Source organism: Cynocephalus volans, chromosome 16 (assembly GCF_027409185.1).
Source record: "Cynocephalus volans isolate mCynVol1 chromosome 16, mCynVol1.pri, whole genome shotgun sequence".
In the NCBI taxonomy this organism is placed as follows: domain Eukaryota; kingdom Metazoa; phylum Chordata; class Mammalia; order Dermoptera; family Cynocephalidae; genus Cynocephalus; species Cynocephalus volans.
The window spans coordinates 27,258,161-27,272,678 of record NC_084475.1 but is presented as its reverse complement, the minus strand read 5'-3'; the positions used below and the strand labels follow the sequence as shown (position 1 = coordinate 27,272,678).

Here is a 14,518-nt window from a genome sequence, read left to right as displayed (position 1 = left end):
AGAAACGCCACCTGTCCTGATGTTCTGTTTCCCTCCGCTAACCCTGCTGCACTTGTGTCCTGCCAGGATGGATCTGTCATTCTTCCCTGCCTCCTGTTTCCCTGAATTCCTGTGTGAGCCCGGGTACAGTGCCTGTGCACGGTGCCTGGCGCTCGAGAACATCGCTGAATCGAGTGGCAGAATTAAGCCCTTCAGTGGCCCAGACACGATCTGACAACACGTGTTCAAGTTTGACTGGCACTCGCTGTAAATGTGAGTATCCACAGTGCTGCCCAGCACATGTTACTGCAGGGCTGGGTTCTCAGTTCAGCCCTAGAAGGACAGCTGCGTTAGTCGCCATCCTCAGCATCCCGGGCAGCACAGCACGCTGGGCGGGTGCAGATTTACTGCGCAACGCTCCGCATAACTCCATACTCTTAGGAACTGCCTCGCTGGACCGAAAGAGTAAAAATGAACGTAGAGTAGGCATCGGAACCGCTGCGCCTTTCAGAACGCTAAGCTCGCCGTGCTGGGCTTCTGCGTCCTTAAGCTTCCACAGCTGGTATCGTGTCACCGTGTTATGGTGAGCGTCACAGGCGGTGGTGGCGCCGCCGCACCTCGTCCCGGGGGGAGGGCGTGAGGCGAGGCACGTACCTCCGGAGTCAGCAAGGTCGGAGTCACAGCTCGTCCCCTCAACGGTGACGACATCCCCCTGGCCCCGGCGCCTACTCACGTCCCAACCCCACCGCCCGCGAAGGCGCGTAGTCCCGCCAGCCGCACGAGCCCGCGGGGCTGCAGAGCCCCGCCCCGCTCCAGGCCCGTCACTCACTCGGCTCGCCCAATGGCAGTGGCGGGGGCGGGCCTGGGGCGCGGGGCGGGGCCTGAGCGGGGCGGGGCCTGAGGCGCCCTGCGCCGGAGCTCGTGGCGTCAGTGCGCCCGCCGTGCCCATGGAGAGAGGCTGAGGTGCTCGAGCTCCGGCCCGAGGCACTGGGGCGCCGGGACGGCGAAGATGTCGGCTTCGTTAGTCCGGGCCACTGTCCGGGCTGTGAGCAAGAGGAAGCTGCAGGCCACTCGGGCCGCCCTCACGCTGGTGAGTGTCCGCGGCGCGCGGCCGGGCCCGTGACAGCGGACCACGTCCGCCCCCTGCGAGGAGAGGTCGGGGCGACGGGGAGCGGGGGCAGGGCGCAGGCACGTCCCAGCGCCGGGGCCGCCCCGCAGCCGCCGCCTTCCCTCCCGGCCCCCGCCGCAGCGGTAAACAAGCCCCGGCGGCGCTGCTCCGCGGGTCGGCGCCCCGGAAACTACGCTTCCCGGCGGGCGGAGCGGCGGCCGAGCTTGGGGCGGGGCGGGGCGAGTGTCAGCCCAGCCGCGGCCCTGGCCGGGCGCCTCGGGGCTCCTGCCCACTCCCCGGCGTGGCTCGACAGTTGTTCAGAGGTGAACCTGCCGAATGCTGGGGACATCTGAACGCTAACGCGGGAGTCCTAACGCGGGAGGGCACGGGGAGGGCACGGGGAGGGCGGAGCTCCCGGGAGGGCCGCAGTGTCAGAGCGAGAACGTCCGCAGCGAGAGCGCACACAACAAAGCGCCCCTCCCCCGCCCTCCCAGATCAAAGCTGCGGCGCACAAAAGGTTCAGCCCGGTGTCCCGGGGGTCGGAGGGCTCCGGAGACGCCCTGTGTCCTGCCGTCCGCGGCTCTCACAAAGGACAAAAGATTTCCACCCTGCGGGAGTTTACAGCGTTTTCTTGGTGAAAGGTCGAGCAACTCAAAAGGCACCAGAATACAAACCACAGGTTCTTAGAGAATTCACCGAGTGTACCGTTTCCCGGTCGTAATGTGCAGCTTTTTTGGTTGAGGGAAAATCCATATAACATAAAATAAACCGTTTTAAAGAGTCAGTTCAGTGGCGTTTAAGACATTCACAGTGTTGTGCGCCCATCAGCTCTGTCTAGTGCTGAAACATTTTCACCCCAGTAGGAGAACTTGTGATCAGTTCAGCATTCTTCTTAGTTAAGGAGAAGCCTTTGTGCAAGCGTTCTCCTGGCAGCTACGAAAACAGATTATTTAATGTGAGTCACGAATTCTGTTCCATCTAATGCCATAAGAAGGCCCATTGCCAGGAAATTCGTTGTGGCAAAACAGAGGAAAGTCGTGATCGGGTGGGAGAGTTCTTTTTTTATAGTAGAGCAATGTTTTAAGCCCTTGAGGTTATCCTGATTATATATCGTACTGTATTCTTTATTACGTTTCTTCTGTACTAGCAAGCCCATTTTCATGTCTGGATGATACATCTTGGAATCTAGAATTATCCAAGGCCTTGAAAATTAGGCACAACTCCTACTTTGTGCCTCAGTCTCAGTAACAGTTACTCAGATTTTGAAAGAATTCTCCCACTGGTAATGGTAGATCCAGGAAGAGTCAGAAGGTGCTGAAGACAGCCTATTGCTTTTGCTTTCTCCATCATCATTTAGCATGTTACCTGCTCCTTCAAAATTTCTTAGTCATTCCCTTTCTCTCCATTCCTACTCGTTCAGTAAACATTTATCAAGACCAATTGTGTTTCAGTGCTAGGCCAAGCTTTTGCCACCACCTCATGTTAGGGATAACAACACATCTCACATTCTCAGGCCTGGTTTCACTCTTTCTTCAGTACATGTGATCTTAGCAGTTCTCAGTTTACACAGGCTCCGTGTTGCCTGGCTGATCTGTGCTGATAAACTTGCAGGAGTCTAATCCTACTTTATGTTAATGGCTGACTTTAGAAGCTCCTCTCTCTGTGACCTTTCCTAAAAGCTGATGCCAGAGAAAGCACATCAGTGCTGCTTTCCACCACTACCTGTGCTAGTGGGTTTGCAGTCATTTTAGTCCTAGTGTATGTACCCCAGTCTCAAGACACTATGGCCTTTATTGATGTTTGTGCTTAGTTTTCAAGTGTTTTGCAAAGATTTTTAACTCCACCATGTTCTTTCAAACTGCTAAAGCAGTGAGGTGATCAAAGGCCTAATGAATGGAGACAGAAAAGAGCAAACAAAAGTAGAGATAATTCAATAAAACTGGTAAGAGATAAAGATACTCAGATATAGAAATTTTGACATCAGGAATTTGACATCTTGTAACATTCGAAAAGTGCTGTATTTGTAGGGTCTGCCAGAGGTCAGCAAGAGGCTAGGAAAAATAGTTGATGACATGAAAACATGATTCAACGTTGTCAGCACCAAATTATCTGCATTAACTGATGTTAATCCTGGGGAAGATTAGAGGTTTGCTGGAGAGAAGGGTTTAGACAGATGATAGGCTGCCGATTTATGCAAATCAAGGATGGTTCCTTGATCGAATGCTTTAAGGCCACAGCATCATTGTGAGTACGCTTAGGTACCTGCAGAGAACATCAGGGAGGATGGATGCTACCCCCGCCAATTTTCTCACATATCTGGGAATTCACAAATGGAATTGAACTTGTGGGAGCCATAGTAAGATATGATCAAAGAACCCGAAGATTAAATGCTACCCTGCTGGCAGACGCCTTTATTTCCATCGTTGTACAAGTCAGAATTAGTGCAACCCTAATTTAGGATTAGGAATGGCCCACAGCTATGCATAAAGCTCAATCAAAGTTCTGTGAGAGAATGATGGAACACAGCCAGTATCATTCTCGATGCATGGAGACTAGTTGATTCATTGTGAACAGAGAGTGCCTTAAAGCTTAACTTCCTAGTAGAACCCGGTTGAGAAGGGGTAGGTGATGCTTAATGTGCAGTAAGGAGTTGTTAATTCGTTGGACAAGGACCAGAAGTCCTTTGAACAGTGACCAAGCTCTAAGATTTGTATACGAAGGCAATTTAGGAGATACTACACAAGAAACGTTGAAGTAGCCTAACTGTCTAGCAACAAGAGAATGCTTAAGTACCTTAGAATAGATCTTTGTATTACTCCATTTCCTGTTGCTAATAACAGCATACTTGAAACTGGGTAATTTATAAAGAAAACAAATTTAATTCTTATGGTTTTGGTGGCTGGGAAGTTTAAGGTTCAGGGGGCACATCTGGTGAGGACCTTTGTCCTGGTGGGGACTCTGCATAGTCTCGAGTTGGCACAGGGTATCACATGGTGAGAGTTCAATTCCTTGTAAAGCTGCTAGTGCCATTTCCGTGGTAACCCATTTATTCATTAATCCATTCATGAGGGCAGAGTCTTCGTGATCCAATCAACTTCTAAAGTCCCCACCTCTCAACAGTGCCACATTGGGGATCAAGTTTCCACAGGAGCTTTGGAGGTGAGCAACATTCAGACCATAGCTTTCCAACCCTGGCTCCCCAAAGGTCATGTATTTCTCACATACATTCATTCCATCTTCATACCCCCAAAGTTTTAACATGTTCCAGTGCCAGTTCAAAAGTCTCATCTGTGAGCCTGTGAAATCAAAAAGAATTATCTACTTCCCAGATACAGTGGTGGGACAGGCCTAAGACAAGTAATCCCATTCCAAAAGCAAAATGAGCCAAAAGGAGGGGGTTACATGTCCCCAGCAAGTTCAAAACCCAAGAGGGCAAACACTGAGTCTTAAGACTCCAGAATAGCCTTCTTTGATTCTGTTTCTGACATCCTCTACACACTGGTGCAGTAGTTGGGTCTCCAAGTCTTCAGACAGCCCCACCATCACAGCTTTCCTGGGCTTATCCTACACTGCAGCTCTTCCCAGCTGGTGTGGCATGCTGGTGGGGGCTCTCTGCTACAGCTTTGATCCTGTATTTTCACTTAGCATTGCTCTAGTGGATTCTCTTTGCAGTGACTCCACCCGTGCTACAAGTGTCTGCCTCAGCCCCCAGGCTTTTACATACATCCATTGAAATCTAGGTTAGGGTTAGGCTCTTGCATTCTGCAAGCCTGCAGACTTAACACCACATGGGTGTCACCAAGGTTTACAGTGTGTATCTTCTGAAGTGGCCAGAAGCTGCACCACAGGCCATTTTAGCGACAAGTGGGGCAGCCCAGGAGCACTGTGCCAGAATTTGGGGAGAAGAATCCCAAACCAGCCTTGGGCAACTAGCCTGTGGAGGGTTCCTCAACCTGTCTTCGGAAACCATTCTGCCTTCCTAGGCCCTTGGGCCTGCAATGGGAAGGGCAACCTCAAAGATCTCTGCAATATCTTTGGAGTCTTTTTCCAGTCGTCTTGATGCATAGCACCTAGACCCTTTTTTATCAGTGTGAATCTCTTTAGCAACTGGTGGTCACTCTGCAGCAACCTTGGCACTCTCCCAGACGTGTCTTTTTGCTCCTTACATGGGCAGGCTGTGAATTTCCCAACTGTTAATACTCTTGTTTCAGTTCTTATTATAAATTCTATCTTTTAAGTCATCTCTTTGTTCTCTCACTTTACTGTAAGCAGTTAAAAGCTGCTGTGCAACAGCCTGAATGCTTTGCTGCTTAGATATTTCTTCTATAAAATACCCTAATTCATTGCTCTTAAGTTCTGCATTACATAAAGCCCTTGGGCATGGATACAAGTCAGCCAAATTCATTGCCATTTTATAACAAGGGTGAGCTTTGCTCAAATTTCTAATAAGCTCCTTCTCATTTCCATCTGAGAACCTCAGAATGTCCTTCACTATTCATATTTCTATTGGCACTCCAGTCACCACCACTTAACCAATCTCTAATAAGTTCCAAACTTTTCTTAGTCTTGTCTTCTAGGCCCTCACCATAATCTAGCTCTTTTCTAGCCTGCTCCTCCAAATTCTTCCAGTTTCAAAGCCTCTTCCACAGTTTCAGGTATTTGTTATGAGCAGCATCCCCTCTTCTTGGTACCAGTTTTCTCTCTTAGTCTGTTTTCTATTGCTTACAACAAAATACCTGAAACTGGGAAATTTACAAAGAAACAAAATTTATTTTTTAGAATTCTGAAGGCTGGGAAGTCCATGGTCCTGGGGGCACATCTGGTGAGGGCATTCTTACTGGTGGGAAGTCTGCAGATTACAAATCAGCACAGGGTATCACATGGCAAGAAGGCAAAGTGTGCTTCTTCCCCTTATAAACCCACTAGCGCCATACTCATGGTAACCCATTTATCCATTAAGCTGTCAATCTGTGAATCAGTTAATCCGTTCATGAGAGCAAAGCCTTCATAATCCAGTCATTTAAAGGCCCCACCTCCCAGCACCGCCACATTGGGGGTTAAGCTTTCACGTGAACTTTGGAGGGGACAAACATTCAGACCATAGCAATACTGTTGGTGAAATATTATGTAGTCATTGTAAATAATGATTTTTTTAGAGTTATAACTCTTCATTCTTACTAGCCCTATGCAAGTTACTTAATCTTTAATATCTAAGTCACAGAATTGTAAGAATAAAAACATGATACATGTAAGCCATTGAACACATAGAAGTTACTCAATAAATGGTGAATGTATGCTTATTATTACATATCAAATGAGAAAAATGGTATATTAAATTTTTGTTTTTGTTTTGACGGCTGGCCAGTATGGGGATCCGAACCCTGATCTGTTTTATTTTTTAAATGGAGGTGACAAATCTGTGTATATATATACTGTGATTATAAGTATATAAGTATATGTGTATGTATATACATGAATAGGAAAAGACAAAGGGAAACAACTCCATAATGCAAGCCATGGCTGTTAAAGGATGCATTTAACAAAATATACTGTAGCTTGTTATCTATCATCTTTTAGACATTAAAATGCCAGATTTATAATGAAATTAAAATAGGTTGTAGTTGTTGGCTCAAGTTTAGTATACATAATCATGGAGTTAGATTTGGGTTTTTATTTTGTTTTCTTAAATAGCAAAAAATGAAAATTACCTTTAAAGAAATAGAGTATTGAGGGTAAAAAGTTTCTCCTACAGGAACAGAAACCTTACGGCATTGGATAAAGTAGAAGTGTGTTGCTATGAAGACAAATTCATCTATGGTGCCTTTTCCCTTAATTTTAACAGCAAAAATATTCTGGAAATAATTTATTTTTAATGAGACAAACTATCTTAACTCAAAGATATTTCCTTAGTTTAAAAAGTCATGTCCTGTGATTTATGTATGAGTAAATTTAAAACCATCATTATATTTCAATGAATCTCTTAAATTTTAATTCACGGGCCAAATCTCAGGCGAATTGCAGTCATTAATTGTACTTATATTTCTTGAGAAAGTCTGAGTTTCTTTGTTGTTAGGGGGAGCACATTGATACTGGAAGGCTACTAGGCCCTGAAGCGTGTTGCTTAGTTGAAGATTTTATGCTGTTTCCCAGATTGGTTATACCTAAGCACAAAGTTGCCCAAGTATGTAAATAGAATTAGAGCAAAGTAGGGTCCTTAGCTCTACCTGGTACTGAGATACAAAAATTTTCATAGCTAGAATTGAAAAAAAAATAAAATAAAATAAAAATCCTAATTGTTCCCTGTTCAGTCATTCTAACTTGTTCTGAAAATCAGATGAGTCCCTTGGGAAGTTCTAAGAAACGCCTTTTTCCCCTTGATTGACTACTTAACTGGGTTATCCATTGTTAGTAACACTCCTCCAATGAAGTGTTTTTGCTGATACAGGAAAATTAAGACACATTTTTGGCTCCTGTAACAACAGCTTCACAGGCACACAGATTCCTGTTTAATGTTACTTTTCCTCCAGTGCCTTTTAGTGTAAGATGTGAATATCAGCAACCTCGTGATAAGTGGACCATTCTCCATGAATTTTCATTTGCTATGTTTTAGTGTTTTCTACTAAGAGTTGAAAAGAAGAAAATATGTTATTTTGTAAAATCAAATTAGATAATTTAGAAAACCACTTGGAGATAAAAACAGTTGAGGCTGGTAGAGCAGCATGAGATGGCCGTTTTTTCGTTGAGATCACGCAGTGGTGCAGTGCTGTGCATCTTTGCCTCGCCCTCATTAAACCAAGACTGTGCAGTGGATTTTAGTTCCAACCAATATTTTCCCATGGCAGTGACTATTTAAAAAAAACTTACCAGAACTCTTTTCTTATTTGACAAGAAGATTAATTTCTTCAGCACTCACATGGGATATATGACCATAAAATTTACAAAAGGAAGATAAGAAAGCTAGCTTTTACTGCTGATCATTTAGAAATATAAATGTAAAACATTTTTTTTAATATTTCTGTGGCTATTTGAGGTTGAGAGTCTGTAATCTCAAAAAAAAAAAAAAAAAAAACGGTAATTCTGCTCTTCAGCATTTTATTCTTCCACCCCCTGCATACTATTCTATGTGTTGTCGGGCAGCTGCTTGACTTCTCTTGATAGAACCTTGATAGAAAGGCCTTAAGAGATCACCTACTGGTTGTGATTTTTTAAATCTTTTTTCTTACAGTGACACACTATAAGAAACATATATTATACACACACCATATATTAACAACCAAAATAAAAGTTTCACTAAACAACATTCACTTTTATTAAGTGCAATGTCTTGTTTGCTCTTCTGTGTATTTTTTAAATGCTGGTCTTGACCTTCTAAATGGGTTTCATGACCCTTCTAAATTGAGCCCAGACTGCGTTCAAATAGCCTCCTCTGGTCAAGTTCCCTCCCAGACAGGGCAGGAGCACACACTCTAGGGCCATCACTTGGACCGTACTGAAGGACCACCAGCACAGCATTGCCAGCTAGAGGAGCCAATAAAGCAGAAAGTAGGAAGAACATAATCTTTTCATTGTGATATGCTCCCATCATTGTAATAATAGCTGGCTTGTGTTGAACTGTTTGTGCCTGACACTGTCCTCAATGTTTTCATGAATTTAAATATTTAATTCTCACAAGAATCCTGAGGAGGAGGGGCTGTTATCCCCATTTCACCAGTAAGGGACTAGAAGTCAGAGAAGCCATTTAACTTGACTGCCCTTGGGGCACAGCTAGGAAGTGGACCAGGAATGTCCTTGAACAGACTCTATTCCCAGCAGTCTTCTTCCCAAGAAAGTGGGGTTGGTAATGCTGATCTATATACACACAGTATGTTGTGACATTTTTCTCATTTTTAGGATTAAATAGCGTTACTCCTGAGAAATAATTCATCCCTGTTCTTATTTCTATCATTGACTACTTTAGTTCTGTTCATCAAGATGTGCTGAGATGTTGGTTTAATCCACATTAAAAATTTTTGTGAGCATTTAATGGGATTGGTATGAGAAGCACACTATGCGTTTTGATAGATTTGAAATGGATTGTAAGTAAGCAAAAAAAGCAGTAGGGTTAGTAAGAGGAAAAACACATGAAGGCTGGCTTTCCCAGTGAGATGCATGATTCATTCATTGGCTATTTGTGGGCCTTGTGTATCAGGCAGTGTGCTCGTGCTGGCATACCGTATGTGCACAAAATAGATTCTGCTGGAAACAATTACATTTGTAATCTAAGTAGATAATACCATAGAGAGTATGACAGGGAGCTAACCAGGACTGGGGAGCACGATTAAAAGGATGTTGCTAGCAGATATTTTAAAAAATAAAAATAAAGACAGTGCTTTGAATTGAGTAATGTGTTTGTGTATAAAATCTGGCAAGAGTGGATCATAAATTTGTCACATGAACTTGTTAAAGACTAATCAAGGCTTTGAAGAATGCAAGTTTTATAGCTAAAAACTTAATAACATTTTCTTTTTCAGACACCTTCAGCAGTAAACAAGATAAAACAGCTTCTTAAAGATAAGCCTGAGCACGTAAGTAAAACCAGTCAAATATGTAGTAGAAAAATTGAAGTTGTATTTCCAGAATAAATTTATCTTGTGATAAACAGTATGACTTTTATTAATCAGGGGTTTTTATTTAAAAAGTAAGGGCTGGCTAGTTAGCTCACTTGGTTAGAGCATGGTGTTGTAACACCAAAGTCAAGAGTTTGGATCCTATTACCAGCAAACCACACACACACACAAAAAGTATAGTAAGAAAAAAAGAGTCACCTAAACTTAAAAAGTAAAATATGCTCATGACTTTAAAAAATTCACATAATACAAAAGGTTAGTCAGTGAAAAGGAAGTAACTCTTTTAACCCCAAATTCTTGATAGTCATTCTTCCTTCCAAGAAGTAACCTTTTAGCATCCTTCCAAATATAATCTGTACATTTGATGTGGCTAGACCAGAGTTTCTCAGCCTCCACACTGTTGATGTTTTAAGGTGGATTGTAGGATGTTTGGCGGCGTTTCTGGCCTCTGCCCACTAGATGCCAATAGCATCCCCTCCACTCCTCAGTCGTGACAACCAAAAATGTCTCCCTGAGGGGAACGACTGGCCTAGACTGTGTTTGTAATTGTTGTGTGTCTCTCTCTTTTCCTAAGATGAGAGCGTACCATACCTGCTGTGGTTACCACTTTGCTTTTTACCACTAATAATCTAGTTTCAAGATCTTTCCATATCATTATATACAATGGATTTTTTTTTTTTTTTTTTTTTGGCAGCTGGGCTATAATGGGATCCATATCATTATATAAAGATCTGCCGCCTCTTTTTTCATGGCTGCATATACCTATAGTATATTCCATTAAATAACTTTGATTTCTTTAACCATTCCTGCATATTAAAGGTCATTTGGGTTGACTGCATCCAGTGCTGCCATAAACATCATTTCAACAACTATTTCTTTAGTTGCAATGTGTCAGGCCCATTGTTGTAAACCTGTAAGCATGGCTCAGTGCACCTAACTAGAATCCATTTCTAAATGTAGAACTACTGAGTTAGTGGTGTGTGCATCCTCTTAATCATAGTGTATTGTTAATTGCAATGGAATGCTGTAAATCACTTCAAGTAATGGACTCTTAGTATTTAATAGACTTTGTAGTAGTGGTTTCTGTGTTCCTTAATGTGACCTACGTTACATTGTAAAGGAGTTCCCACACCTCCTTCCTAAGAATTATTGAATGCTAAAAGATATCATTGTTCCAACTCAATGTGGATCACCTAACGACTAGAGTATAAATTGACCAAATGAAACAGGAATTTAGCTTTGTAGATTTGAAGGCTGTGTGTTTCAGTTGATATGAAAACAGTAATATATGGCACGAGCAATCCCTTTTTCAAACTCCAGTTACCTAAAGCTATATTTTCACATACTCCTAAGTGTCTATTTAATTCTAATATTTGGACTTCTGCTTACTTGATTCCTCCTGCTTATAAAGGTAAAAACTAAGTTAAACAAATACTTACAGTGTGTGCTCCAGAATTTCAACTAGACAGTTTATCATTTATCATTCTGAATAAGCGAAATTCCCTGCCACGTTCTCTAAGCTGTTATTCTAAAGGTGATTAAAACCTTGGTTCTGTCTCCTTGTTGTTAAGAACAGAGGAGACTACTGTGCAGATGCTTTGGCTCACCACGGCTCCCAGACAGCACTCTAACAAATGCTCTTCTCCAGATTTCCTCCCTCCACGTGATTGCTTTCCTGGAGCAAGCCTGTATTACTGCTTTACAAAGAATTACAATCTGCTGGCGAAATACTACTTATTATAGTAATAATTTTACTATGTTCTTAAATTAAAAAGCAGATAGGCTTCAAGATAGAGAACCTAGTTAGATATTGTTAGAAAATTGCATTAATGTAGACAGTGGTATTTAAAAAGTGCTGTTTGGCTGCTTTTTAAATTTCTTATGTCTGCCTTGACTGCAGTCTTTTGCTTTCTGGTATTCAAGAATTGTTTACACAAGTCTGGCCCAGAATTAAGGCCCCAGGTAGAGGTAGTATGATTGCCAGATGATGGCCAGTGAACCTTGGTGAGCCCTAACCATAGGGAGACATCCAGAGAACATCTCACAGAATGAAGTCGAACAAAAACATTTTTAAGAAAGTGCAGTTTTTTAGAAAGGCATCTCTGCCATCAGATATTTTTCATTTAAAAAAAAAAAAGTGATGATTTATTTTTGGAATTAAAACTCTTCCCTGAAAAAGTATTATTTCCAGCCTAAATGTCTAATAATTAACATGCATTGGAATTAACATGCAATGGAAGATTATGTGAGCATTAGATGCAAATGATCATGAAAGCTAATTCCGTGGGAAATGACGTCTCAAGTGGAAAAAACAAAGTAGAGAATAATATTTTTATTTCTACAATTAAGGACTCGAAGAAAATAGGAAAAAGCACGCAAGCTGTTTTGTTAGGGTTGTAGTGATTGTAATGGTCTTTTGTGGGGGAGAGGTTGTTTTTCTCTCTCTGTTTTGTTTATAAATAATTGGTTTTTATTCTTTTTGGATCCCTCTAGTGTTATAATGATGTTTGTACAATAGTTAAATTTTTTATATCTTTGTTCCCAATTTCATTTCTTCCTACAGGGACATTTTATAGCCAGAAATCTAATATTTATTTTGAGCTTGTGAAAAAATGAATAATATTAAATAGCCAGGTTTTTATTTGTATAATTGTTTAATCTGTACTACTTTAAAACTAAGTTTAGTTTTCAATTCTTTTTCAGGTAGGTGTGAAAGTTAGCGTCCGAACCAGGGGCTGTAATGGCCTTTCTTATACTCTAGACTATACGAAGACAAAAGGAGATTCTGATGAAGAAGTTGTTCAAGATGGTGAGGTTTTAACAGACTTTTTCTGGGCACTTCGTTTTGCCTAAAATATTTAGTTTTGTGCAGCATGAAGTAAAGAGTAGTGATAATAGTAGATGTGATGTTAAGTAGTGCTCACAGTGTGCTAGGCGGCCTTTGATGGGCTTCCATGTATGAACTGATTTATTCACAGCAAGCAGATGAGGGTGATATACTGTGTTATCCCTGTTTTGCTGATGAAAAAAACTGAGGCAGGGAAAGGTTAAATAGTTTGCCTAAGGTCATACCATTAGTAAGTAGCCTAGTGAAAATTTGAACCCAATCAGTTCTCTCCAGAGGCTAGTAAACAAGTGATAGATTATCGGATAAGCTTGTTTGTTTCAACTGTGAAAGGTCATCAGTGTGTCCAGAAAAGTAAAACTTCAGAGGGAATCAACCAGCCATTTTTGTGTAGTAGCAGTTTTACATCTATGTCAAATAAGTAATGTCAACTCATGCTTTTGAGGAATTCTGTATTTCCAATTTTCATTAAAAATTTCAGTTCTTTAATTATTTGCCATTACTTCCTGCTCCCCTCCACCCCCCAATGATCTGATAAAATCTGTTTAAAACAAGAATAAGAAGTAATGCAACAACTTTGGGCGAACTTGTTTATGGGTTTTGTGGTGGTGGTGTTTTTATGCATTGGAGGTGTGCTCTTAGCTAGCACGCAGTCCTTGCCTGTGTGGGAGGACTAGGCATGGATTCTTAAGTGTGCTTTTTTCTTATTAAACTGAAGTTACTAACCAATAAAGACATTTTTAATACATTTTTTTTAACTCAACTCATAAAAGAACATAAACTAGACTTTCATCATAAAGAAGAAGCAACCGAATATTACACATAGTTTAAATATTGGTAATGACTCAATTTCTTATAAGGAGGAAAGCTGTCTTAAACTGATTGAATTTACAAAGATGCCAGCCTCTACCTACATCATTACTGGGGAATATTATCTGTTTTCTGGCCCATAGTCAAAACAATTATTGTTGTTGTACAATAGTTCTTACTAAAATATAATAATAATAATGTCTTATTAAAATAACCCCATTCTATCACAGTTCAGTGTATATCTCTAGGCTTAACAGTATGTCGTATGTATATCTGCCACTGCAGGGTTTTCATAAAGTTTACTGACTCCATCTTTACAAAACTGTCACTGAGAATATACACATTCTTCATGTTGCAAATTGGAAAAATGTATGATGTGTTAGTGAAAGGCAAATTCTAGTCTTACACAGGATTGTCATGGAATGTACTTGTGTAAAACTGTCTAGCCTACTATAATTGTTTTGACATAGATTAGTGTGTGGGAGAAGGGGGCAGACGGGAAGCTGAGTGCTTAATCCCTTCAAGGAAATCGTGAAATCTGTTCAGAAGCTTCCTGTTTGACTTATGTTGGTAGTTACTATTTAAAGTTCACTTGTGTTTGAATCAGAAGGTTCCATAAAGGCTGCAGGTTTTATATAACAAATTTTCTTTTCCCTAAGGCGTCAGAGTATTCATCGAAAAGAAAGCACAGCTAACACTTTTGGGAACAGAAATGGACTATGTTGAAGACAAATTATCCAGTGAGTTTGTGTTCAATAACCCAAACATCAAAGGAACTTGTGGCTGTGGAGAAAGCTTTAATATTTGAAACCTCAGGACTCCTCCGGCTGTAAGCTCCAGGAAAGCTCTGGGAAGCCTTGGGGCTTACTGAAGAAGTCATGTTACTGTCACGTGTTTAAGGTTTATAATGTGTGGCTGCCTTGTGAGGAAAATAAAGTGATGCATTTTGAAAATGAAGCCAGTGTGTTAGATTACAGAAAAAGTGATGTTTGTTTTCTCTTTAGGGGACAGAAAATGAGAAGCCATCACTCTCTTTGGATCACTTTTCTGTTCTGTAAAGAAAAGGCTCCTGCTCCGCACTTAACGCTCTCTCATCCTTTCTGTTAGAACCAGTTTCATTCAAGTTGCCTTTCTGGGAGAAGTTCAGGAATGGATTAATAGGTGTGCACT

At 41.6% G+C, this 14,518-nt stretch overlaps 1 protein-coding gene across 1 annotated transcript; it reads left to right on the top strand.

Annotated features, from left to right (window-relative positions):
* Positions 1-876: 876 nt before the first annotated feature.
* ISCA1 (iron-sulfur cluster assembly 1) lies at positions 877-14,305 on the top strand. The gene is made up of 4 exons (XM_063081084.1): positions 877-1,069; positions 9,598-9,651; positions 12,397-12,502; positions 14,008-14,305. The coding sequence occupies exons 1-4, from the start codon at positions 989-991 to the stop codon at positions 14,154-14,156; spliced, it is 390 nt and encodes a 129-aa protein (XP_062937154.1). The 5' UTR covers positions 877-988; the 3' UTR covers positions 14,157-14,305.
* Positions 14,306-14,518: the final 213 nt, after the last annotated feature.

Excerpts from the sequence above, each read along its gene's own strand:
- ISCA1 (XM_063081084.1), top strand. The coding sequence starts at position 989 with ATGTCGGCTTCGTTAGTCCGGGCCACTGTCCGGGCTGTGAGCAAGAGG. Across the intron at positions 1,070-9,597 it reads CTCGGGCCGCCCTCACGCTG|ACACCTTCAGCAGTAAACAA; the intron begins GTGAGTGTCCGC and ends TTTCTTTTTCAG. Across the intron at positions 12,503-14,007 it reads TGAAGAAGTTGTTCAAGATG|GCGTCAGAGTATTCATCGAA; the intron begins GTGAGGTTTTAA and ends CTTTTCCCTAAG.